The 27,981-nt window shown below is 42.1% G+C and overlaps 1 protein-coding gene across 1 annotated transcript in view; it reads right to left on the bottom strand.

The window, feature by feature from the left end:
- Positions 1–904: 904 nt before the first annotated feature.
- LOC148031015 (phenylalanyl-tRNA synthetase, putative / phenylalanine-tRNA ligase) overlaps positions 905–27,981 on the bottom strand; it is an 84,629-nt gene continuing 57,552 nt past the window's right edge. The window contains exons 8-19 of the mRNA XM_087684550.1: positions 27,908–27,945; positions 27,529–27,567; positions 27,346–27,422; positions 27,115–27,199; positions 26,884–26,980; positions 19,354–19,450; positions 2,940–3,011; positions 2,803–2,869; positions 2,504–2,629; positions 1,447–1,501; positions 1,289–1,360; positions 905–1,189 (exon numbers count right to left, since the gene is read on the bottom strand). Of these exons, the coding sequence (XP_087540676.1) occupies positions 1,304–1,360; positions 1,447–1,501; positions 2,504–2,629; positions 2,803–2,869; positions 2,940–3,011; positions 19,354–19,450; positions 26,884–26,980; positions 27,115–27,199; positions 27,346–27,422; positions 27,529–27,567; positions 27,908–27,945 (810 nt within the window). The 3' untranslated portion in view covers positions 905–1,189; positions 1,289–1,303. The remainder of the gene's footprint in view (positions 1,190–1,288; positions 1,361–1,446; positions 1,502–2,503; positions 2,630–2,802; positions 2,870–2,939; positions 3,012–19,353; positions 19,451–26,883; positions 26,981–27,114; positions 27,200–27,345; positions 27,423–27,528; positions 27,568–27,907; positions 27,946–27,981) is intronic.

The raw sequence follows: 27,981 nt of genomic DNA, 5'->3' as shown, positions 1-27,981 counted from the left end.
TTGGTTTCCCCACCCCCCTATCTCCCTCTCTCACCACTACTTCCACCTACTTATCCGCCATGCACCAAGATGCCGTGAAGCTACTTCGTGATGGAAGCGAGGTTGTCATGCATCACTTCCCTCAATTCCTCCCCCTACATTGTATTTTAGTTTCCTCATAGCAAAAGTTTAATCCCATCTCACTATTTGAAGACGTTCTTGGTATAATGCTCAACTGAATACAATCTCAACACTAGAGCAAAGCTTCTGACCTCCAATCATGCGCCATTGGCCTACCGAGTCAAGGGATTTGATGGTATCCCAACAATGGAACAACTATGGTCAAAAACTATGAAGCATGTGAGTGACAGAGAGAGAGTCACCAGTCATGCCTCGCCCCCTGTGCGCCTTCCACCTACACACCCACTGTATCTCACACCCATCGCACGCCTTCTGCACACATGCCTTCATGTGTGTGTGTGTGTGTGTGTGTGTGTGTGTGTGGAGAGAGAGAGAGAGAGAGAGAGAGAGAGAGAGAGAGAGAGAAAATCCTATAAGAGCCACACTTATGAGGGGGCCGAAAAGCTCCGTCACACAACAAAAATAATAATGTGATATAGATGCATCAAATACTTCAAATTATTCACCAAGAACAATTGTATTTCTACTTCACACATGCAGAGTCTGCCAGTGGAGAAATTGCACCTCTGTCCAGCGTTCCACCAAACTATACATATGGCCAAACAAACACTCCATACCCCCCATTTGTCAAATATTCAATGCACTCCAAGAATATAATTCAGTTTTATAGACACTGTTTAGATAAACTTGGAACCACAACGAAGCATGATGAAAAGGGACACAAAAGAGCAGTTAAGATTGACAATGGCACATTGATCAATCTCTGTCCAAAACAAGACATGGAAGTAAATATTTCGAACAATCAATTTCTTCCATGAACACAAAAAAGAATAAAGGCCCAAATTAGACTGTTACAGGCCTGAGTCTCACAGTTCTTTGCAACTGTTAGTAAAATTGTGTGATAAAACTGTTACTAAAGCTGCATTGACTATGCAATCTAGCAGGAGTACAAAATTGTGTTATCAGTAGATAGCATTAAGCAATTTGGCACTAACCGGTACAGGATCAATCTCATTTTCCTTGATTGGATAAGGCACCAAGCCAAGTATGGCTCTGTGTTACAGAACCCCTGTACAATCAGAGGATATCAGAGGGTAACTGAAGGGTTAAAACTATGCTCATCTCAGGAGAATGCTGATCCACCTGTCACTACCAATGATGGACGTACCATTGTCATTGCCTTCTATAGATGCAATCCAAGGCGACAGATTGGATTAGACTTTATTAACTTCAAGTCCACCTACGAAATAAAAAAGTTCGTAAGTATTAGTTAATTGTGGATGTCCGAGTATTCTCTGATCAATTAGAATTAGTAGAACAGCTAACCTTGTGTCCAAATAGATCACGGATGTTGTCAATTCCATAAAGGATCATCGTTGGCCTAGAAAGCAGAATAGGCAGTCATACATCAAAGTCTTCACAAATGCAGAGACTGTGAAATAGTTCAGCTTATGCAATCTGGTATACGAAAACTCCCTTTGTCAATGTCATTCTATGCACAATCACCAGAGTTGCAACTTTATGGTTCAGGAAAACAGAGTAGGTATGAAACAAGAACTGAAAGAAGAATACTAAACTTAAATGGTTGTGCGTGTGTACTAGGCTCAGAGTGGGAGACGCCCTCCGCAAGGAATTGAGCACTACATACATGAGTCGGTCTACGGCTGGTTAACAGGTTTGCCAGACAGCAGGTTAGGTCATCAATTATTATTAAAAGCCTCTCATGGTGTGGTGCCATCCTCCTAGAGCCAAAGGCTAGTGTGTCCCACAATACCTACATTGGACAGAGCACAATATTTATAACTGTTAACATACAGAGACTATTTGAATAGGGGATGGACTGGGGAAAGGTACTACACATAGCACTGGATTTAACATTATGAGTTACAGCAGCCTAGCACTACCTATAATTTGGATATAGGTGATATATCAGTCTCACCTTCCAACTAATAAGCTAGAAAAGTAAGAGACACAGCAATACCATATACTAGGTCATAACACAAAAGACAGAAGCCACATCCATGTTCACAAAGCTAAGCAAGCACTTGCTTCCATACATAGGGCCTTAGGTACATTAACAATATTATCCAGTGGGACAGATCAGTTCGCTAATTGTTACCATGAAACTTGTTGAGCTTTCTGAATCCCAGAAATCTTGACAAAACAAATACATCACTCCAGGAGGTCCACTAGGGTTTACCGTATGGTACCACGTGAGTGTAAGGGAGGGGGGTTATTTAAGGGAAGGAATGTACATTTTATAAGGTAAGGTCCCATAAATAAGGGGTAGATAAGGGGTATTTTCATATATTTCTTGCACGCAGGTGATGTCTCCTTATTATTACTAGTGAATCCCCTGTGTACATTACACTGAAAAGTGTACCTTTCTAGTGATAAACCCCAAGCAATCACTGATACATCTTCAGGTAAACCCATTGGGAGTAGCATCTCAGGTCGAAACATCCCAGAATTTCCCACCTCTACCCATTTCTTCAGCAGATCATGGTAACTGCATTAAACAACGTCAATAAGGCTCAATCTGCTTCACCAAAGTGAGTGAATACTATTCAAACTACTAAGCCTACCTGCATAGTACAAACTGATAGGCCCCCCCCCACCCAAAAAAAAAAGAACATCAAAGCAGTTCAGATGGTTGGAGGAGGGTTGTATGTTGACAAAAACCTGAATATCTCCATGCTAGGTTCTGTATAAGGATTGTATGCTGGCTTGAACCTGAGATTTGTAATACCTGACAACAAATGATACAAATAATCAACAATAGAGATAAGCCAACAGCATATGCCACATGATGATCTTACCTAGCTGTTTGAAAAACTCGTTCAAAACACCCATCAGATCACCCAGAGTCAAATCCTTGTCGCATATTAAACCTGCAGCTCAGACAGACTAGAAATCAGGCTACTCTAACTTTTGCATACCATTCTTAAACTTCATCCAAATTCAATGAACTGTATTACAACTCAACATTGCCTATATAGCTCTATCACAACTTGTTGTACATTTCAACAATGATCTGCTGCCCAGCTCAACCCAGCCTGTCTGCCCTCTCCAGTGAAAAATCCTCTCCCGTCCCACCACCAATAATCACTCTAATGTTGGCTTACCAATACAAGGCTGATAGCTGATACCCCCTTGAGAAATAGTTGCCAAAACCCCAATCAAGCCATTGTCCCTCAGTTTTAGTTCACCTCGCCCCAATCGTTCTTTCATACGACTCACATGGAACACCAGACAAACTCAGATGTCCAAAGGTAAATCAAGCTCATAGGACATGCTGCTCATCTTCTGGGTAATCTCAGAAGGACCACAATACTCGAAGGACTTGTAGCACTTTGTGTTACCAGTAGTTATTGAATCAGAGTCCTTTGGGTAAGGCAAACCAACATTGCCTCCTAGAGCTCTCGGGGAGTATGATTTTGGTTAGCATGCAACATAGCACACTCCTAGGCCGTCTTAATGCTTTCCCTTCGAATTATCAACATTTCTAGCATATCATGCAAAAGAGTCCTCCATGGACTACATTTTTATCCCCTTGAGCTCAACAGTAATTGGTGGTTTCAGCTCATAACCATACATTAGCATAAACACGCTATACCCAATAGGCTATAGCCGAATGCTCAACACTATTGTAAGCAAACTCAATTTGAGAAAGATAATGCTCCCGATTAGATTGCCTACAAGAGACATATGCACGTAGCATATCCTCCATAATTTGATTTGTTCTCTTGGTTTGTCCAACAGTTTTATGATCTTGTCAAGACAACATGGACAATTGGGTCTCAAACCTTTGGAAGAACATTTACCAAAAATGGCCGATAAACAATAAAAAACAATCACTGACTATCTCATCAGCCAAACCATAAAATTTATACAATGCTCAAGAAAGAGACTAGCCAAATCGTGGCTTTAAACGGTCGTCTTTGTTGGAATGAAATAACCCATTTTTGTCAATTAATCAACCACGATCCAAATTGCATCATGACCTCAATATGTACAAGGTAATCCTACTACAAAAACATAAAAATGCTACACTTCTTATCAAGAATTTGTAAAGGATGTAACATCCTTGCTTATTTGTGTTGTTCAACTTAATAAAGTTGGCATTGAAGGCACTTGCGCATGTAAGACTAGTAGAGGCTATGCCCTTTAGTAGCATGTTTATGCTTAATTTCACCTTCATGATCATGTTGGATATGTCGTTCATCATTGGCTAGCATTCAAAGGCCACACCACCACCACCTCCTTTGACAATGCCACCTTCCTCATCACCAAAATCACTATCCTCTCATACTTCAACAAGGTGAGCGTGAGATCGAAGGCACTCTGTGCAATAGAAGGCATCTATTTTACCAAGATCTAGTCTTTATGTACAACCAATAAAAATAGTGTGCAACCAAGGCCAAAGTCCAATATATGCTACAAGAGCCTTGGACTCAACACATCATGGCACTCGTACAAAATCTTTTTGCTGATATTCTCATCATCGAGCACACACAGTTTGCCTTGTTTGAATAGTAACCCTTCCCAAATGAAATACTTTTTTATTGTCTTTCTCTCAATAGCCAACTTTTGCATGTCCAAACCGCTTAAGCTTCTAGGGCTACTATGTTTATATTGAACAAATTGCTAGTTCCTATCAAAATGAGAATCGTTTTGGCAACACCATTGAGAGAGATAGAAATCAATCAAAAATTTAGAGAAAGACAAAGATCCAACTAAGAGTATCGACAACCACATTAGTTATGCCCTTCTGGTAAGGAGTCTTAAACTCCCAACTCTTGCATAGGCTCCACCCATCTTGCCTTACCACCACGGAGATCGGGCTAATCGCAAAGGTACTTCAACAAATAGCGGTCAATCCAACTAATGAATTAGGTGCCACTTATAAATAATGCCACTAAATTTTAAATGCATGGATAATTGGCAATAAATCCTCCTCCTGACTTGTGTAACATATTTAGCCATCCATGAGCTTATGGCTCTCAAACACAGTAGCTCAAACGTCTTAATAAAGAACAACACCTCTAGTACCATCACTCATATTTATTTGGATCAATAATCTGCAATATCAATGCAAGAGTAACCAACCATTTTAAATATTTGAAAACATTAATCAAGCTCAATAGTGCAATATTCAGCAAACTAACTTGCTTCTCCTTGCTATAGATACCCTTAAGCAAAGGTACCTAAGGTTTAGTAATGTGAGCATAATCCTCAATGAACTTTCAAAAGAAACCTATAAAACCCAATAAAGGTTTGACTTGCCTTAGAGTCCTCAAAATATACCAATCAAGCACTACTCAAATATTTTTGGGATCAATTCAAATGCCATCAACCGAGATTATGTATATGAGATACAAAAGCTCTATGTGACAAAACTCACACTTGGATAGCTTTACAAATAAGTGTTCTCATCTTCAAACGTATAAGATGATACACAAATGGTTTATATCTCATCTAACAACTTACTATAAATAAGTATGTCATCAAAGAAAGAGAGAATCCACTTTATGAGATACGAAGGAAGCAAATCATTCATCATCTATTGGAAAGTAGCAAATGTTGGAAATAAAGGCCTCATGCCTCATTGTACCTACAAACGGGCTCACTCTCTCTGCCTCTCACTGCGCGTAACGACTGTCTGTCTCGATCTCCGTGCCCAACCCGTCACTACAAACCAATATCAGAGCCATCATGTTCTGCACACTTCTCAAAATGTCGAGCTTGAGCTAGGTGAGGAGGCAACTGCCAAGGCAACAATTCCAATTCCCGAGCACATAGACGAGACAAGTCAAAGGTAAGCTTTTGTGCAAGAGAAGCAATCGTGTTGCTAGTGGGACAGGCGACTAACGGCAATTGTAGCCTGAATCAGGCAGCATCTTGTCACAGGCGACAGGGCCAAGCTCCAGCGAGGAGAGTGTGCGACAGGGCCAGTGGGGCACCAGGCGTGCAACGGGTAGCGGGTAGTGCGCAACTTGCAAACGAAGAACACTGCGGACACGAGACGGCAGCACGGTGTCAAATGACGACCAGCGAGCATTGACAACGCCACTCGACGGTGCGCCTCGAACGGGGCAACATTCAATCGACGACCCGTCCCACGGGTCAACAGACCCCCCCTTTCACATTCCTTTGTTTCCTTTTTTTAAAAGGAAAAATCAGTTTCTACCCCTTCCTTGACAGGGTTTCGTGCGCCAGGCACAAAAGGCCAGATTTGTGCAACTGTGGTCCAAAAATTTGGGGCTTTTCCCAAATTTGGGGAATTTGATGCAGGACAAGCAAAATTGTCTCAAAAATTGCAGGAATTTGTGACATTTTGTCCCCGACATTTGGGACTTTTCATGTACATGCATAAATTGGGCTGAAATTTACCCAATTTCTCGACATTGGTACACATTGGACCCCGTGCAATTTGGGGCTTCGAAAATTTAGGCAAAATCTGTGCAACATTTGGTTATTTTATGCACATGCAGGTTGATTTCCACGCAATTTGGACATCAACACTTGATAAAATTTGGAGGCTTTACTGAAATTGCTCTATTTTGGCAAAATTGGCATGTTCTATGCATGGTAGAGAAAATGCAGATGTGCGGTTGATGCTTTGAGCAAAAAAAAATTGGGGCTTTTGACCGTTCATGTCAAATGTTATGCCCGTGGGTACATGTACAACAGAAATTGCAGCTAAAATCTGGGATTTCTCATGTAATGTGATGCATATGCCCTTGGAACAGCTGTAATCAGTTATGGAATGTTGTAGCACATGGTTTGGTGCTTCTGAAAATTTAATTACAGATCTGAAATCTGCGCTTCTACGTGGCCATTTATTGTTGATTGGTACTTGATTGTACCTTGGTCACTTGAGTTACAGTTTTGGGCCTGCATTTGCTGTTTTTTGGTCGCATTCGGGCTGAAAATCATGGCTGGCAGCAATGACAGCAGTAATCTGATGCACATAAAAGAAGCTTGAAGGTGCACATAACTTTGCAGTTTGGCAAAAGCAGTGCTACAATATCCTGTTGCAAAAGAAACAGGTAAAGCCGATTAAAACCAAAGGCGCAAAGCCCGTGGACATGGAACACGACGATTGGGATGAGTTAAATGAGCTTGCACGCTCAACCATAGAGCTATCGATTTCTGATGCCTTGTTCAACATTGAAGGTTTGGATTCTGCATATGCTATATGGACTAGAATGGAAGAACTGTATGCACAAAAGAGTGCTGCAACCAAAGTGTATTGGCTGAAAAGGCTTATGGATTTGCGTATGAAAGAGGGTACAGCAATGTCTACTCACTTGAGTGAGTTTAACTCCATTTTCATCCAGCTGGTTGCCTTGAAGTTCATGATTGATAAGGAATTCAAGGCTACTTTCTTGCTTTGCACTCTACCAGAGAGTTCGGATATATTCAGGATTGCTATGAGCAATTCTAATGTAATCCTTTTGTATGCTGATGTGGAGAGTGCTCTACTTATGGAAGAGATGAATCGGCAGAACAATGCATCCAGTAAGTCTTCCAGTGCTTTTCATACTAGGGACAGATCACAGCAAAAGGGAAAATATAACAGCGAGGGACGCAGAAAATCACATGGCAAAGATGTTGAATGTCATCATCGTGGCAAGAAGGGTCACTTTAAACGTGATTGCTACAAATGGAAAAAAGAGAATGGAAAATGTAAAAAGATAGATGATAGCAAGGAAGAGAAAAAGAACAGCCAACCTAAGAAGAGTAGTGTAAAAATTAAAGAGGTGAATGTAGTCACTCATGACAGTGATAGTGAGAGTAATGTACTCTTTGTCTCTTCCACTTTGGTGCACATGCTTTACTTGCAGATACGGATGATGACATGCATACTTGGATTCTCAATTCAGGTGCTTCCTTTCATGTCACCCCTCATCATGAGTGGTTCTCCACCTATACAAGGGGTCGCCATGGAGTTGTCCATCTTGGGAACAGCTATGCATGTGACATTTCAGGTATTGGCAGTGTGCAGCTACAGTTTCAGCATGGCTCTGTCTTTACACTTCAGCATGTGCGGCATGTCCCTCTGATCAAGAAGAGCTTGATTAGCACAAGGCAGCTAGATGATGATGGTTTTCATACCACCTTTGGTGATAGAAAATGGAAGATCTGTAAGGGATCTAGGGTTATTGCCAAAAGTTGCAAGAGAGATACTTTGTATCCACTTCATGTATCTAGTGTGTGTGACCATGTCGTTGCCGTGACCGAGCAGCCAAGCGTTTCTTTGTGGCATGGCCGGTTGGGACATATGAGTCAAACAAGAATAAAAGTGCTTTCTCATTTGGGTTACTTGCCTTATCTTCGTTATGCTGATTTTGAGCATTATCTTGATCATTGTATTTATGGCAAACATACACAGACGTCTCATAAAAAGTCTCTTTCTTTGAAATCTTCTCCTCTAGAGTTAGTACATTCGGATGTATGTCAAATGCCAAGATTATCTTTAGGGGAAAAGAAATATCTTGTCACCTTTGTCGATGATGCTACACGAAAAGTATGGGTTTACCCTATTCGTAACAAGGATGGAGTGCTTAACCAGTTTAAAAAATTCTTGGCATTGACTGAAAATCAGACAGATAAGACACTTAAGTATCTTCGCTCTGATAATGGTGGAGAATATGTATCCAAGGCCTTCCAGGCATTTTGTGACAGCAAAGGGATAAAGAGAAAGCTCACTGCCCCTCATAATCTGCCCCAAAATAGAGTTGCAGAGCATATGAATCGAACCATACAAGATAAGGTCCGTACAATGCTGTCTCATGCTGCATTACCCCATGGTTTTTGGGCAGAGCTGTTATAACAGCCGTTCACTTAATTAATCGGTCACCAAACAGGTCTTTGGGGAGGGAGGGGAGTTCCCCAAGAAGCGTGGTCGGGCAAGCCACCTTCATATGCTCATCTGAAAGTGTTTGGCTGCGAGGCTTTTGTGCATATTCGTAAAGAAAAACGCAGCAATCTTGAGCCAAAGTCATATAAATGCATTTTCCTAGGATATGGTGACAAGGGTGAAATGAGGTATAGATTATGGGATTCCGAGAAAAGGAAAGTAGTACACAGCCATGACGTTATCTTCTGGAAAGATCGCATGCACAAGCAGCCCAAAAAGATGAGGTCCGTAGGGTTGTATTCCGAGAAGAAATACCTTTTGGACAACAAAATGTGCCTGCTATACAACAGCAAATATCTGCTGTAAATGAACCTGTAAAATGCAAGAAATGATGCTGGAAATGATCAACCAGCTATTGCCCATGATAATGAGCCACTACATGTGCAGGAACAGCCAAGACAGCAAGCTATTAATGCTGATTTGTAGGCTGAAATGCTAAGACAGCATGCTGAAAATGAAAATTTGTAGAAACACCCAGCAAACAATGACCATTGGGTTACTAGACAACCTAACAGATTTGTTCCTGGTGCAAACAATGTGGCTGATTATGTCATGTTGACAGACTGTGGTGAACCGTCTTGCTTCAAGGAAGCAATGGACAGACAAGACAGCAAGAAATTGTATAAAACCATGTTGTCAGAGATGGAATCTCTTGAGAAAAATAGCACTTGGGACTTGGTACCGTTGCCTAAGGGGCAAAAAACACTTCCATGCAAATGGGTTTACAAGATAAAGGTCACTTCTGGTTCCTCCCCAAAGTACAAAGCCAGATTGGTTGCAAAGAGGTACAAGCAAGAGCATGGAATTGACTTTGATAAGATTTTCTCTCATGTAGTCAAGATGACTACATTGAGAACCATTTTGGGCTTGGTTGCAGTTGAGGATATGAAGCTCATATAGATGGATGTCAAGACTGTGTCTTGATATGGTGATCTGCATGAAGACATCTATATGCAGCAGCCTGAAGGGTTTGTTGAACAAGGGAAAGAAAAAACGGTATGTAAACTCAAAAGGACTTTGAATGGGCTGAAACAAGCACCAAGAGAATGGTATCATAAGTTTGATGCATTCATGCAATCCCAAGGCTTTCATAGAAGTCAAGTGGATCACTACTTGTACATCAAGAAGGTAGCCTGATTATCTTGGTTTTGTATGTTGATGACATGCTAATTGCTGGCAGGGATACTCATGCCTTGGATTCATTGAAGCAAAGTCTTCATGGCAGCTTTGACATGAAGGATCTTGGTGATGCAAATCACATTCTTGGCATGCGAATACTCAGAGATAGATCGAAAGGCTTACTCTATCTATCTCAACATGAGTATATCTCCAAAGTTTTGCAGCATTTCAATATGAAGGGGACAAAAACAATTGGGATTCCATTGCCTCCACATGTGAAACTTAGTGCAAAGAACAACCCTACATCTGATGATGAGAAAGCTGAAATGGCCAAGATACCATATGCTTCAGCTGTTGGCAGTTTCATGTATACTATGATTGCTACACATCCTGACATTGCCTTTGCACTGGGAGTGGTTAGCAAATACATAGCAACCCCTAGCAAAAAGCATTAGGATGCAACGAAAGGTATTATGAGATACCTCAAAGGCACAAAGGAGTTGTACATTTGCTTTGGAAAGCAGAAGGCACCTGTTGTTGGCTTTACGGATGCAGCCTATGTTGGTCATGAGGACTGTAAAAAGTCCACTTCTGAATATGTGTTTACTTTCACAGGAGGAGCAATTGTTAAGAAGACTGCTAGGGTTTGCACTAAGGACACACAGAGTGTACGACCATGACAGAAACACAAAGACACAGACACAAACACACAGAGCAAAACTCAAACCCTAAACGCAAAACTCAAAACTCAAACACAGACAAAAGAAGGGAGGGAGAGAACACAACTCTGAAGTGAATGAATGCTGTAAATGAATGTAAGAGTGTACAGTGTGCTCAAGGGCATAGCAATGTCAGAATGTGACGTCCACCGAAGACGAATCCCAAGTCTGTGACCACCAGTCGGAGTGTAGGAGTGTTGAATAGTGAATGGCAGCAAGTTGGTCACCAAAACGCAGCAGTCTAGAGGCTGGAAACTAGTAAACGCAGCAGTGTACCACCGATCAAGGGCTGGAAACTGTGCGCAGTCTGCTGTAAATAGCATGCTGAAGCAGTGTCTGAGAGTGTCAGGGCCTGCAATGCTGAAAACGCAGGCTAGCTGACCCTGGAGATAATAGACAACAGGCTGAACAGTAGTCTGGGACAATTTGGAGCAGTCGCCAGTAGCAGCTGAGAGCTGTCGCCTAGAGCAATGGACAGGCTGAAGATGATGTAGCTGCAGTCGATGATGGCTGGACAGCAGATGGAGGCGGGCTGCACGCTGGAAACTAGGCGCCAACAGCTGCAGAGAGTGTGTGGGCTGGTGTAACCTCCAAACAAGGATAATGGCTAAATGGGGGCAGCTTGTCTATTTATAGATGTGGAAGGGCGCCCCAAAAATTAGGGTTTTCACTAAACTTTCTCGAACCGCTTCCCCTTTTAGGGTTTCCACTGAACTCTCTCAAACCATTTTAGGGTTTTACTCTAAAAGAGCATTTTTAGTGTGTTTTGGGATTTTTTAAGAGACTAATCAGCAAGTAATGCATATTTTAGCTCAACACCCCCTCTCAGGCCCAAAATTGAGCCGAAAGGTTAGGCCAGCCATGGTGATGTTTATGTACCCCAAGACGTCCCAGCCCAAAGCAGCCAAGGCATCGGACAAAGGGTGCACGTCAGCTGCCCAGTGGCCTACCAAGACTACAGAGGCGATGGTTATCTTACCAAGGGAATCCAAGTAGTCATCCCAAAGAGGACAGGGCATTGGACAAAGGGTGCACGTCAGCTATCCAATGGCCTACCAAGTCTTACAAAGGCGAATGGAACCACATTGAACTTTGTGCGTTCTTTTTTTTTTAATAAGTGTGGTAAATTTTATGAGATGCGGCCGATTGAGTAATAGTGACCCAAAATACGGGAGTAGAGAGAATACATCCAACACATCACAAAACAGTACAAGCTAATCCATCCACTCAAGGTATCGATGACGAGAAAAAATAGGTGATGAGGTATCCATGCGATGAAGAAGGATGGTGGTGTGATAACAACAGCCGCCGGTGGAAACAGCTTAATATCCGTGCAAGTGGTGCTCTGCACAATGAGATGCAAAGTATGCTACATGTTGAAGAATGCTCATGCAGCAAGTGTCACTTAGACAGTGTCCCTCATGGGAAAATTGTTCACTTGCCCAAGTGCCCTAGTACAAAGATGATGAAATCATGCAATGCAAAGGGTAAGGTACAACAAAGAGGAGAAGCCGATGTCGAAGACAAAGTGTTGAAGCCTGTAGAATACCAAGAAGAATAGGAACCCCTCTCAACTTAGATGTAGATGCCGAAAAAGAAAGAGGAACATGATGTTGGTATTCGTGTGGTTTCGAGAACCATAAGGAATAAAGAGGAGGAGGAAGCATCCCAGCTGGAAAAGCTAGGTAGAAGTCACCGCCATGATAGCATCAAGAGAGATGCTGCACGATCCGCCTTGGGAGGGGAAGCCTCCATGCTGGTAGAAGAGCAAAACTCCAAGGATGATGAAACCATGAAGGAACGGCGCACATCCCAAGTCTCCAGCCCAAGTAGGACTGGGCAAACTTGTATGTTGGCCCTACACTGAAAACAAAACCTGCAAAGGAGATCAAAATCTGCAATCACAGAGGTCAGTAGTGAGATGCTCCGAAAACAAAACTAAACTAAAATGAAAAGCTAACTAAAGAAACAAGTCCAAAGATGTAAATGTGTATGTGTATGTAAGTAAATGCAGTGAAAGACTTAAAATGTAGAGACAAAAATCCTATGGACCCAACTCTAAGAGTGCGAAAAATGAATGCTAGACTAACCCAGGGTATTTGAAAGGACCTAGAGACATGCTAGTGTAAGAAGGTAGCCACCATCGCGTACACCCAGTAGCAGAGCTCTGCCAAGGGAACGCCTGACGAGGTGGGGAGAAAGGTGAGATAGATGCATGAAGTGCAACGGGATCGAAACCTGCAGACCAATCAACCAATCCTTCAGGAGTAGAGAATGATGGCCGCTAAGGCTGTCCAGGTGCCACGTATCCAGTAATCGCTGTGGGGCTGGACGAGCAGATGGGGCAGCAGCGGAAGGCGTAGCCCCATTGGACTATGAAGTCGCAGCGGTCTGCTGAGGCTTTTTAGGTGGAAGACCTTGGGCCTTGGAGCGACACTCCTCGTCCACATGGCCTGCTCTGTGGCAGTGTGTACAAAACCGGTTTTTCTTAGGAAGTTACTGTCAAATAGATCTTGATTCTTTGGTTCCATCTTAGAAAGAGGAATCATCCTTTGATTGGCTTCCCTTCGCATCCAGCGAGTTCTTGCCACTAGTGGTTTTTCCTCCCGAAGAAGAGACAACCAACCCCCTCTGCTCTGAATAAGGCTGTGATGAGGTTTTCTTGTGAACTTGATCATACAGCCTTGCGTAACGCAAGAACTGGCACTCAAACTCGTAGAAGGTTGGCAATCAAGGTTGGGAGATGATGTGTTGAATGAAATTAAAGTATTTTGCGGGCAACTTATTAAAGAAGAATGTAACCTGATCGTCATCTGGCTTTGGAGAGCCAGTAGTGGCGAATTCAACAAGTAACCGTCTATATTCAGCCAGCTTGCCTTTTAGATCATCCCCTTCCTTAATAGAAAACTCTTAAAGCTCAAAGTCGAGATTGATGCACCAAGTACAATCAGAAGCTGCATAGTAGTCAAGAAGATGACTCTAACGCTCTGACGCGAGCGGAAAGTGCTGCAACTGAGAGTGAAACTCAGGAAGCAAACCCTGCATCAGCTCAACATTGACTGTAGCATTATGGACTCTCCATTGACGGATGTAGTCAGGGTGAGCTAGTCGAGGATCCGTCATAGGCTCTAGAACAATGACGAGGTCTCAAAGACCCTAAGACTCAAGCACTTGTTACATGAAATTCGACCAAGTAGTGAAATTTGACCCGTTAAAACGTGTCTTATCCGTGAAGACATTCTTGGCCGTTGCAACAAGAGTGGTAGTGATCGGAGATGGATAGTGTGAAAAAATGGGGGAGTGAAGTACACTTGGGAATGGGCCCTAGAGTGCCCACCAGGCATGTGGATAGTGTGCAAGGTGGATCCATAGGCAGGGATGGGCTGACTAGGCATTGGCATGGTAGCTACATGAGGAACCCAAGGAAGTGGGATGGGAACACTGGGAGCAGAAGATGGGAATCCCTGCGTAGGTGTAACCCAAGGAGAGTGTGAAGACGCACCATAAGCTGAGGATGGAAATCCCTGCGTATAAGTGATCATGGAAAATGCGAAGCTGGGGATAGTGAGGGGAATGCCCATCACAGTCGACCCAGGAGTTATGGGTGTGCTCATTTGCTGAAAGATGAGAGACATTGTGTTAAAGAGTGGCATCCCCCCTAACGAAGTACCATGGTGCAAAGAGGTAGAGAATAGGGTGGAGAAGGAAAATGTGCTAGGAGCGGAGATGGTAGATCCAACCTCTAGGGTGTTTAATGCAGATGTGGAGTATAATCCAAGATTTTGGAAAGATGATAAGAGATGATCAAGGTGTGATATAGAAGAGGGTGGGATGGGAGGGAAGTGAGAAGTGTGTATAATATGCTCAAATGAAACAGAAGATGTAGATGTACCTGAATTTCGTCTGCTTCGTGAGCCCCCTCTATTGAAGTTCACATACGCAAAGCCATCCAGATCATGTACCTCAAAAGAAGAAACAGATGAGGGTTTTGATTCATGCAACACAAAAGAATTATACAAACATGACACTGGACCGGGCGGAGATGATGAAGATGGATCGCCAGACGTTCCGAATGCCATATGTCCTCTATGATCGGAGAGGTGGCCAGCCTCACCAACCGGTCCGAATGTGGTAGCAAAACTGGTAGGAGGGGTGTAAACATCACCGTACTTGTTGCGATAGTACCCCTCAAAGTCCTCCTCTATCATGTTAGTGAAATCTGGTGAAGTTGGAGTGTCATCCTCTTCCCTAAGTCCATAGTGCCATCTCAGGGCCTCCAATGATGGAGAAGCCTGATAAGACATCATAGGAACTAGAGAAGAAGGTGTCTAGGACATTGTGATTCGGTTACGAGTCGTATTATGTGCCTTGCACAAAGACTAGCTCTCAACAATATCCGCAGGATACTCTTTTCAGGAGCACCGGCTCTGATACCATGTTAAAAAGACTACTAGGGTTTGCACTGAGGACGCACAGAGTGTACGACCACGACAGAAACACAGACACAGACATAGACACAAAGGATAAAACTCAAACCCTAAATGCAAAACTCAAAACTCAAATCCTAAACGCAAAACTCAAAACTCAAACACAAACAGAAGAAGGGAGAGATAGATCACAACTCTGAAGTAAATGAATGTTGTAAATGAATGTAAGAGTGTACAGTGTGCTCAAGGGCAGAGCAATGTCGGAGTGTGACGTCCACCGAAGACGGATCCCAAGTCTGTGACCACTAGTCGAAGTGTAGGAGTGCTGAATAGTGAATGGCAGCAGGCCGGTCATCAAAACGCAGCAGTCTGGAGGCTGGAAACTGGTAAACGCAACAGTGTACCACCGATCGAGGGTTAGAAACTGTGCACAGTCTGCTGTAAACAGCAGGCTGAAACAGTGTCTGAGAGTGTCAGGGCCTGGAATGCTGAAAACGCAGGCTGGCTGACCCTGGAGATGATAGACAGCAGGCTGAACAGCAGTCTGGGACGGTTTGGAGCAGCCGCCAGCAGCTGAGTTGTCGTCTACAGCAATGGACAGGCTGAAGATGATGTGGCTGCAATCGATGATGGCTGGACAGCAGATGGAGGCGGGCTGCAGGCTAGAAACTGGGCGGCAACAGCAGCAGAGGGTGTATGGGCTAGTGTAACCTGAAAACAAGGATAATGGCTGAATGGGGGCAGCCTGTCTATTTATAGATGTGGAAGGGCGCCCCATAAATTAGGGTTTCCACTAAACTTTCTCGAACCACTCCCTGTTTTAGGGTTTCCACTGAACTCTCTCAAACCGCTCTCCGTTTTAGGGTTTTACTCTAAAAGAGCATTTTTAGTGTGTTTTGGGAATGTTTAAGAGGCTAATCAACAAGTAAAGCATATTTTAGCTCAACAGCAATCTCTTGGATCTCCAGGCTACAAAAGTGCGTTGCATTGTCTACTACAGAGGCAAAGTATGTGGCTATCACTAAGGCATGCAAGAAGGCTTTATAGCTTTCACATCTGATGGGAGAGCTTGGCATCTCAGAGTTACTTGTTCTCCATTGTGATAGTCAGAGTGCTATCATGCTAGCACGGAATCCTATCTTTCATGCAAAGACAAAGCACATACAGGTGAAGTACCACTTCATTAGAGATATACTTGACAGCAAGAGCATTGAGTTTGTCAAAGTGCATACAGATGATAATCCTGCAGACCTTCTCACGAAGGGTCTTCCTGCAGAGCGGTTTGCTCATTGTCGACAGATCATGGGAGTTGGATAGATATATGTATTTCAGCTTTGTACATACCTAGACTTAGCTGATTCTTTTCTCCTCTTCAGGCACATTGCCTTTAAGTGGGAGGTTGTTGGGAATAAAGGCCTCGTGCCTTTCAATGTGCTCGGGTGTGAACACACCCTTAGCACTTGTCATTGTACCTACAAATGGCCTCACTCTCGACTCTGCTCTATCTCACTCTCTCTGTCTCTCACTGCGAGTAACGATTGTCTGTCTCGATCTCCGTGCCCAACCCGTCGCTACAGCAAAAGCACTTGTTAATACCAAAGGTAGAACCAAAAATTAATAGTGTCAATACAACATTTGAAACATAGTCTTTATAACATCCTCAAGAGCTATTCATATTAGATGGTATCCAGATCTAAGATCAATCATGGTGAAGTAACATGCACCACAAATTCAATCTATAAGATTATCCATCCAAAGTAATAAATCTTTCTTCTTGATGGTCACTTTACTAAGACCCTAATAATCCATGCACAAGTGCATCATGCAATCCTTCTTTTTCGCACGCACCTTTTCCAAGTAATTATGAAGTTAACAAGCTATCTCGTCTCTCTTTCAAGCTAAACTGATATGATTACGAAGGGACAGGATGGCTTCCTTTCAAATTATCAACACGATAAGTAGTATATCCTACTAGTTGGATTCACCTTTAGAGATTCATATTCATCCTATATTACCTCCTTTGTTTAAAGAATACTTAGGTATGGTGAGCAATTTATCATGGTCATCGTAAATAACATTAGCTCTATCAAGACAAATGGTGTGGAAATCAAAATGCTCTTTGTAATCTGTGAGTTTTGTTTTCTAGAGAAAAGAAAGTTCTAGTAATGGCACCTCGGAGAAACTCCCCCTAAAGTAAAAAACAAGTACAAAGAAGGCCCTATAAAGAGCAAAGCAGTACATCATAAATACAATATTCAAGTGAGCAAACAATCTGATGGGTCATATTGACACACCATATGATTCTCTAGGTAAAAACGGGTACCAAAATCCCATGTCCACATACATAAAAGCATCCCTCCTCTTGATCATAAAAGCATCCCTCCTCTTGATCCTTTCAAAACCACCTTGCAGCCTCTCCCATCTCTCGCAAAGAGTATGGATGATCTCTGTCCAAAGGTAATCCATTACTCGAGCTCCAAGCTAGGCATCACCTCATTCCACATGTCCATGTCCATGTCACAAATCATCTCCAAACGGTACCTGTTGAGCAACCAACATGTACCTCCTCAATTATCATGTTTCTCTTTCACATCACTCTTCATCCCTTGTATCCCATTCATTCCCTTCACCCCATAGTTTCTGCTATCATCAATTTACCCACATCTACACCATCAAGAGGTGCTGCCCTTGCTGTCAGCCATCTTCACCAGCTCCACACACTGCTACCAGCCTATCCATGGCTCTTTTCTGTTGTTGCCAGCCTCCACGTGTCTTCTCTGGCTGCATTTAAACAGCCTGCCCACAATCCACTGCTGCCGCTGCCTGTTCAAAGGTTCTTTAAGCATCACAACCTGATCAATGGCCGCACTTTTACTTCTGCTCAACTAGCGACCCGATTTTACAGCTCCCACCACCATCTCAGCTGCTGCATTTTGATTCAGGCCTGTATGGTTTGCCAATCACATTACTCTTTAGTTTGTGTTTTGCTGCCCCAGCACTTCATCGTCAGACTCCAGATCCTCTACATAAGATTTTCAGTCATTTTCATCTCCTGCTGGCCCTCAGCTGCTGTGTGACATCAGCCTTAGCTCCAACCTACTCCCGTATCTTTAGAGTCAGTAGTATTGTTGCACTCAAGATCTGTACACTGAGGATGTCAATCTGCCCCCAGCCCAATCCCACGAGAGTTAGTGGTTGTTGCCTGTACCATATTCCCATTCACTTAATGCATTCATTCAGTCATAGGATACATCTTGTCTTCCTTTTCGCATTTTGCATTCTTGTCTGAGTTTATATTGTGCTATAGTTGCGTTCATACATTCCATGTTTTCTTTGTGCAAAACCTAGTATATCTTCAACATACTGGTGATCGAAGCACAATCACGCCATGACCATCAATCTCCAAGGAATCACATAAGATTGTGCTTGTCTAACACGTGTACTAACCGGTGCAAGACCCCAAGCACAAACTGTGTGCAAAGTGGTAAACTTCGATATCCTTTGAAGCTACCTAAGATCTCATGTACATGTACAAATGGCAGAGCCTTTTTTTTACCTTCTATTGGTTGGCCAGCCTCTAATCTTGTGGCCTTGTTCCCCACAAGAGAAGCAAGCACCATTCTGCACAACTTCTGTAGTGACACCATTCTTTGCATTTCTTCCAAAGAAGGCTTCCTTTTTTCAGACTAAAGATTACCTTGTATTGAGAGAAAGGCCTTGATGGAAACTTGGGTACTCTCAAGTCTTGACAGGGTCTCTTTTTAAAAAACAACCACTCTAGTCCTTGGTTTTAGTTGTTTTCTCATTCATGCCCACAAATTAGGAAAGTGTGTTGGCACCTAAGCCAAAAAGTAGCTGGGCAAACCAAAAAGTGAACAATGACCAAAACCACGACTTAAATGGAAAGCTCTCAATATCACATACCAACTTAATTGCAAGCACAAAAGCAAGAGATAACTAAACTGCTAACATGCCTATCTGACCTGACTAAAATAATGGAACATATCAAAGTGTTTCAAAAAATCGGTTATTTTACTCTTACCTTCAATCTGATGGAACTCTGCCAAATGTGTCCGATCAACTGCCTCATTTCGGAAAACTCGATCGATAGAAAAATATTTCTTTGGAACAAATCCGTCCTAAATCAATAACATGAAATGAAAATGAGAAACTGGACGAGGAGAAGAGCAAATGTGGGTGCATCCACATGTGCACCCATGTGCATCCTTGCATATCGTCATGTCTAAAGTTTTAAATCAAGCAAAATTTTCACAACCTCCTAGAAGGTGTTAATTTAAATAAGTTTTAGGTTATACAAGCACTTGCATATATATAGGGGGACCCCTTGCATACTTGCGGATAAGAAGTTTATATAGTAAACTACAGCACCCAATCTATATACACATAATCCCGTGCAAATGGAAGTTGGAAAGGCAGACTTTACCCACCCCTGAGCTAAAGATAGAAGACCAGCTTGTTTTACAATGACTACATTAACAACTTTCCCACAGTACACAACATTGTCACAACATGGGTAATTGTGAGAATTGTGCAACATTAAAATGAGTTACAAACTCTCTTAAAATCAATCATCACTAACAATCTTTTAAAAAAATTCAATATATTTGGGGCTTTCATCTACTATGTATAGATACTCACAATACATCCTGTTGATGTAAGCAGTGCATTGGGACAGCATTAGCAAACCAATACAGTGTCCATTAGCATACCACTGCTGTTTTAAATCTTTTCTCTCTCTTTGTTTTGTTGGAAAGTTTTTCACACAGGTACCAGAAGAAGGTGATATCAAAAGAATTCACATGTTTGAAATGGGAGTTGGCGTAGTCAACTACACCTTGCTTTCACTCTGCACGAAGCATATAATCTAACCAGTGTGTCCTAGCTAGCCAAGTGTGAGCGATTGGCATGCTGAGCTTCGGTAGCTTCTCTATACTCTCACAAGGCTAAGTGCTAGAGATATATTGTATCATGATACCCACCTTTCTCTAATTAAAGCAGTAAGATTTTATATGCTCTTGATCTACCTTGGTGCCAATGTTCTATTGATTCTGTTTTAAGGAGAGAGTGTTAGGCAGTGATGCATGTAAATTTCAGATTAATGCATGTGTTAATTTTGGTGGCTCAACACCCCCACTCAATCCCAAAAACGGTCCCAAGATGGAGACAGTTACTTCTCAACCCTGTTTTTTAACCAAAAGGTTCCATTTCAATGAAACCAACACATTGGACTCGGTTATCACTTAGTTATGAGGGCTGGAAATTTCAGCATGAGTTAGGCAGAGCATAGTAGAACAGTAGCAGCTGATGTTCTTCAACTACGATGCCTGCCAATGAGAAACGAATTGCTTCAATGATGATGGCTGATACATCTCTTCTTGCATTGTCACATACTCTTGAATACCAAGCTCTCTCAATCAGGGCTCAAGTGTTAGTCAAAACCACCCGGCTCTATTACCATGTAAAGAAATACTAGGACAAACAAAGACGAGCACAAAATGTACAACACCACAAGGAACACAGTGTATAGAAAGCTCAATGAGAATAAAGAGAATAAAAGAATATGAAGATATAGCATACATGTGGGGCCTTAAACCTCCGTGTCTCAAAGGACTGGGCATGAGGTGACACCGAGAATAGCTTCAACAATGTGGTGTCAGAGATACCAATAACAGCTTTGAGAGTGTGTCATACTCATGGCAAATCTAGAAATGCCAGTGACAGTCCACCACTGATGATGATGTCTTGGGCAGCAATCGAGCGAGAGAAATGTAGTCCTTCAATCAGCAGGATGACATAGGAAACTCCATGCAGAAAAAATGCGAGTATGCTGGCTAACAAAACAGCTCCATGGGCAATAGATGATGAAGGCAGAAGGCTTCCCTCCAAGACAATGAAGCACAGGCCAAAACTGCAAAATGCAGCAGCAGCAGCAGTGATGAGCCACAATGGTTACACAGCCAACCAGTAGCTTCCAAGGGCTGGCAATAATGGCTGCAGCTGGAAGACAACAGGGCCAACATCCAAATGGCTGGGTGAAGCTGTGGGCAGGCTGAGCGGCAACAAAAGGGCTGCTACAGCAGGGTTGCAGACCTCCAAGTGGTCATGGGCATGAAAGTCAAGAACGGCTGGCTGGAATGTTTGTGGATTACGATGGGAAGCTGAAACCAGCCTTCCTTCACAGATAGGGTGCCAAATAACCTGAATAAGCACTACTTACAAAAAACATAAAATTCACATAAATTGAAAAATGTTGCCACTTAATCTTGGACATTGGACACCCAATTGGCCCCAAAACTAGTGCCCCTTGTGCTATTTCTTTAACTTGTATTGCTAAAGGTTGAAGTACAATGAGATCCAACTTGATCTCCTTCAATCTTCAATACATCTTGCTCTTCAATCTTCGATACATCTTGCTGTCCATAGCAACCAGCAAGCCTTCAAACCAAGTTGCCCCTTGCTTTGCTTGGGGATCGGCCTTCAAGTTGCTCCTTGGATAACAAATTCTACCCCAAAGGTAATGTCAATTGGCTGGCCTCTTGAAATTCTCTGAAATCCCCATATTTCAACTACTGAATTTCACATACTAGGTCCCAATTTCTAAGCACTCTTTCTAGGTTGGCTAGCAAACCCTAATTTCCCCTGCAAATTAGGGTTTACCAATAGAAATCCTTCAATTGCACCCTCTTGGAACTAAATTTGGCTAAGATCTCGAGGGAAGCTATGAATTGGCCGAGAGAATGCAAAAGAAGTTGGAGAGAGAAATTTCAAAGTTTCATCACCAAAATTGCAATCCATACACATGTATCATAACCACTGTCAAAGCCATAAGAGATGCATCCGCATGCCAAAATCCAGCATTGTTCTAACCACCGAGGCATTATAATACATGAATTGAGCATAAAACACACCTGATAGCAATGATGTATCATATGATACTCATGTAAAGCATACATCAGCTGCAAACCACATGTAACTCATGTAAATATACTTCCCTTGCATCGCTTGCAAATGTATATTGTATACCTTCCATATATCCCATACATGCCTTGCAAATGCACATCACATCCAAATGTACATTCCATGTATTCCATACATGTTACTAGCCTTGCAAATGTATAATTTCAGAGCCTAGGTGCAAACCACACATCTGCATACCAACTCAAAGTGACTAGTACACTGAATAGTGATCCTAATGGCAAAAATATTGTCAGTATACAGTACCCTGTGTGCAAACCAAGCACATCCGAGATCCACTACATAGCTAAGCTGTCCATTACTAGGAGGGTGGAGGTGCAACCTCCCCCTTGAGCATCAAGCAATACTCTGGGCCTTTCATGCTTTGGTAAGATTAAATGAGTCCAATCCAAAATCAAATCTAACTAAAACACATCAAGGTAAAGTGCAACACTTAGGATGATCTATCAAGTCACCCTCCTCCATCCATTTGCGTCCTTCCATAGATGAAACAATATTGAAACTTCACCAAGAAGCATATGGAAACTTTATCTCTAACTTTACTTGCCTCAAAACCTCCACTAGGTTCCACGTCTTGGTCCCTCTAGACCACATAGATCCTTGAAACTTCCACATTGCTACCAAAAAGGGTACATTGGCTGCATTTACCTCATGACTGACATTGTATGGAGAATTTGCATGACCAGCATCGGTACCATGTGTTGAGCTAAGAAATGCATTCTGTGCTAATCAGCCAATTAAACAGCCCCAAAACAAGCTTAATTTAATGAAAACCCTAAAACAGGGAGCGATTCGAGAGAGTTCACTGAAACCCTAATTTGGGAGGGTCCATCCTCATCTATAAATAGACTGGCTGCCCCCATTCAGCCTTAATCCCGTCTGTGCAAGTTTCTCACCCTTGAGTGCAAATTTCACCCATCACTCCATACACATGGCTATCCAGCCTTCACAATTATCCAGCCTTAATCCTGTCTGTGCAAGTTTCTCACCCTTGAGTGCAAATTTCACCCGTCAATCCATACACATGGCTGTCCAGTCTTCACAATTGTTGCCATCACCTCGTTTTACTGTTGCGTTTTCCCCCATCATTTTATTGTGGCGTTCTATTACTACATTTTGCTGCTTCGCCCATATCATCAAGCATCATCCTCTACAGTCTCCTCATATCATCAAGCATCATCCTCTACAGTCTCCTCACACTATGGTAATGCGTTTGGTGTTTCTCTCACTCCATCACTCCAACTGGTGGTCACAATACTTGGGATCCGCCTCTGGTGGACGTTACTCTCTGACACACTACTCTACCCTTGGGCACACTATATACTCTTACATTCATTTACAATATTCATTCACTTCAAAGTTCTATTCTTTCTATCCCTTCTTTTGTTTGTGTTTGGGTTTTTGTATTTGAGTTTTGAGTTTTGAGTTTTGTGTTTAGGGTTTGAGTTTTATGTTTCTGTGTCTGTGTTTGTCTCGTAGTGCTTCTATCATGGGCATACACTCTGTGTTTCCTCAATGCAAACCCTAGCAACTTCCACACTCTTCTTCGCATGGTATCAGAGTTGGTTCTCTTATAAAGAGTATCCTACGGCACACAATACCACTCGTAACCGAATCATAATGTCATAAACACCTTCTTCTCGTGACCCCATGGTGTCTTATCAAGATTCTCCATCATTGAAGGCCCTGAGGAGACATTATGGACTCAGCGAGGAAGACGACACTCCATATTCACCCTCACCATCACCCTCTATGTTTACACCTATGCCAAATATTCTAGATTTCATTAACCTCACAGAGGCAGAGTTTGAGAAGTACCTACACAATAAATACGCACTTGAAGATATCCCTTCTTCCAATTTTGCTACCACTTCTGGACTAGTTGGTGAGGTTGGCTACCTTTCTAATCATGGAGGCAATATGACATTTGAGACAACTAGTGATCCATCTTCATCATCTTAGTCAAACCCTGTGTTAGGTTTGTACAACCCTTTCGAGTCGTTTGAATCAACACCCTCTCCTTTTTTGCCTTTTGGTGTGCACAAACATCTTATCAAAGACAATGCCCACAAATTGTCTATTGATCTAAAGATGCGATCTATCGTCTGATTAAAAGTGGTAGAAACATTTGTAAGTCCAAAAGGCGTAACAACAAACTCATACAAACCAAAAGATGTCTTGAAAGCTCTCTTAGGCACATCTGCCAATCTAACGCGTATCTAATGATACCCACTTTTTAAATCTATGTGGCTGAATATGGCTGCTCCATTCAATCTATCCATAACATCGTCAATCCGAGGAATCTAAAACCAATTCTTTATCATGATTTTATTCAAAGCACGATATCAAATGCATATACACCATGAACCATCCTTTTTTTTGCACCAAAAGCACTAGAGAGCAAAAGGGAGATGAGCTCGGCTGAATCAGCCCTTTTTCTAACAACTTATTCACTTGGCTCATAATCTACTCTTATTGGGTGGCACTGACCTTGTAGGGTGGATTATTAGATGCCCTATTTCCACGAATAAGATCTATGTCATGATCTTTTGTCCTCTCAAGTGGTGGCTGCCCCAGAAGTGACTGAGAGAAGCAATCAGCATACATTTTCAGAAATGAGATGCAATCCTTCTCTAAATCTGGCATGTTCCTAACATTTTCATTATCAACCTTATCCTTAGTAAAAACCAAATAAGCTAAAAGGTGATTTTTCATGACTTTAGAGATGGCAATAGCCGATACAACGGGGACAGATTTCTCTTTCAACTTTGCATCCAAAGTATAGACCTTGCCCCTTATGCTGAATAGTGATCACTTTACCACTTTAGCATATGAATCAATCATTGCATGCTTACGATGACACCATAGCATACCGAGGAAGACATCACCACCCTCAAATGGAACCATAAAAAACTCTTAACTCCCAGCATATCCCTAAACGTACAAACAAAGCTTTCCAATGAGCAGTGTGATAGGCTCTGTATGGCCCTTATATGCCATACCAAAAACTTTCCCATTGGTCCCATCTCATCCTCTCTAATACCTAGAGGGGATGCCATGTCTATAGAGATGAAATTGACTTGTGCTCTATGATCAAAGAAAATCAAAGGATGATGATCTTCAATTTGGACCCATGCTCTGTATTATTCAGTAGCACCATCATTGGATTGATCACTAACAACATCCGGCACCAATCCAACTGATGTTTTGGGCTTCTTACCCTTAGGATCTCCTTGATTTTCTAATTTTCCAGCTTGTTGCATATTGGAACGGTCCTTAGCTATATGACCATACTATTCACAAATAAAGCATTTATTTACAGCCATTAATCCCTATGTTGTGCAAGTGATTTCCAAGCCTTTTTTACTGTTTTGACCTCTTTTCAAACTAACTTTCAAATCTACCCATTTTCTCAACCTTTGACAGATTCTTATTCGGCTTCTTCCCACTCACTTGGAAGCCCAAATCTTACCCACACAACAATACATCAATTGTAGCAACAATCTCTATGAGCTGAGACATGCTAGACACCATGGATCTAATGCAAAAATCCCTCATTCTTATAAGCAATCCACATATATACTTTTTCACTTGCTCATGAAGAGAAACTAGACAATAAGAAGTTAAGCATTCCAAAACTTCTTATTATATTGCTTCAAGTTCTTACATTCTTATGCATCTAACTTAGGTTGTTGGGTCTTCAAACACTCCCAAGATCTAAGCCCAGAGTGTGCCACGTCAACATTTTTGTCACCAAACAAGGCTAGTCAGCCAATTTTGGAGCATGCCAACTGCATATTTTTAGGGGCAGATTGATGGTCGGCCAGATTTGGGGGTTTTGGGCTATTCATAGTCCCCCATCCCGGTTGGGATGGATCATCTTCTATCTTTTGCAGGTTGCACACTCCGTCTCTGTCTGCAGTTGATTGGCCAGATTTGGGGGTTTTGGGCTATTCATAGTCCCCCCATCCTGGTTGGGATGGATCATCTTCTATCTTTTGCAGGTTGCACACTCCGTTTCTGCCTGCAGTGCTGTCATCATCATCTTCAGCCTGATCTAATGCCCTCACTCATGCTTTGGGCTGCATATAGGGACTGATGCTTTGGGCTGCATGGAGGGATGGATCAGTCCATCATTGTATTCAGCTTTCTTTTCGAATTCAGTGCAGATTTCTCTTCCAGTCCTGCTGTCTTTCTCTTCTCCTTTTCTCTCCACATTCGTGTTCCTCTTCCGTTGTGACACTCTCGCATCAACAAACCTCTGTAAGATGCATATTAAAGCTTACAAATTTTGTATTTCTCGCAGCTTTTCTACAAGCACATAGTAATCTGGCTTACCATCATCCCTTACTTAGGTAGGCTATGACATCACATGAATTGTGATCTGAACTTGGGTGATCATCAGAGCCTCTCCAAAATTAAGGTTCAGTATCTAACATGCGCAATCAGATACAAACAAAATTGTAACCAGAAAATTGGATACCAAATGTTTTGTTTCAAGGTTGATTATACTCAGGACAAAGCTTTCATTCAATAAATCCCTAGATTTTTGACATAAGCAGGACATTAGGAAAACCTTAGCCAATGCATACAGCATCCTTGATGACACTGCTGTTGTATGGGTTCGCAGCAGATTCTTATCAGCCTCTTCCCGTTTCCAATCATATCCGTACCTACATAATATAGAAAGCAACCAGTATCAGCAAGTGTAATGCTAATGCCATGCATTGTCACACATTAAAACTGAATCTATAACTGTTCTAAGAGACCAGCTTAGGCAAGGTGCAATAGGTGCTACAACACATACCCTATGGATCCATAGCCACCAACTTCATGGACTTGCTTCACCTTCTTCACATAATCCTCTGGCAGCCATTGAGTGTGTGCAGGAGCTGCAATATACGTTTTGGAAACATCAATTTGCTTGAAGTGAGTTATCAAACACAGTTAACACCCACCTTTCTTCAGGCACGCACCCTAAATCCAAACAGAAATAAATATGACTTCAGAAAGAAAATGGAAAACTTGGAAGGGTTGCCTTTTAGGAAGAATGTATCCTGTGAGTCGCGAGCAGGATGTTGTTGAGGCTGGAAAAGAGCATCAAAGTTCCAGAAACTGAAATTTACAAGCCCAGTATTATCCTATAAATAAAACTGCAGCTTGAGCACACCGCTACAATTGTACTCTGCACATGTTGCACAATTAGTTCAAAAGAGAATACCTGCTCTCCACAAAATTGTTTGTGGGCATTTCTTCAAACCTGCAAAACAAGATTTATCTGTAGACTGATAGATGGCACAAAAAAAAGATATAGATCTACAAAACAATAATGCTAACAAAAATTTTCTAGTTCCCTGTAGCAGACTATTCAAACTGCAAGATCTGCTATGCCAACCCAGACAACATTTGAACTTCAGCCTTCATAATCAAACGCAATAGTATTTGGCTCTAGAACTTCTGGATGTATGTAGTATCAGCCATGGCAGATCACTCAATTCGAATATCATCTCAGGTAGAAAGCTTTTTACTTTGACAATATGGACATCTCTCTGTTGGATGAGTACACAATTTGTTAACATCAAGCAAATCAGTTGCATTACCCCATCTCTAAAAAGATATTTCGAAACCGAGCTCGCACCTACAAACCATGAAGTCCAATAAGCACCATATACCA

This window comes from Lygodium microphyllum, chromosome 9, assembly GCF_053477565.2.
Source record: "Lygodium microphyllum isolate KBCC chromosome 9, Lygodium_microphyllum_v1.1.10, whole genome shotgun sequence".
Classification (NCBI taxonomy): domain Eukaryota; kingdom Viridiplantae; phylum Streptophyta; class Polypodiopsida; order Schizaeales; family Lygodiaceae; genus Lygodium; species Lygodium microphyllum.
This window is presented reverse-complemented; position numbering and strand designations above follow the sequence as displayed.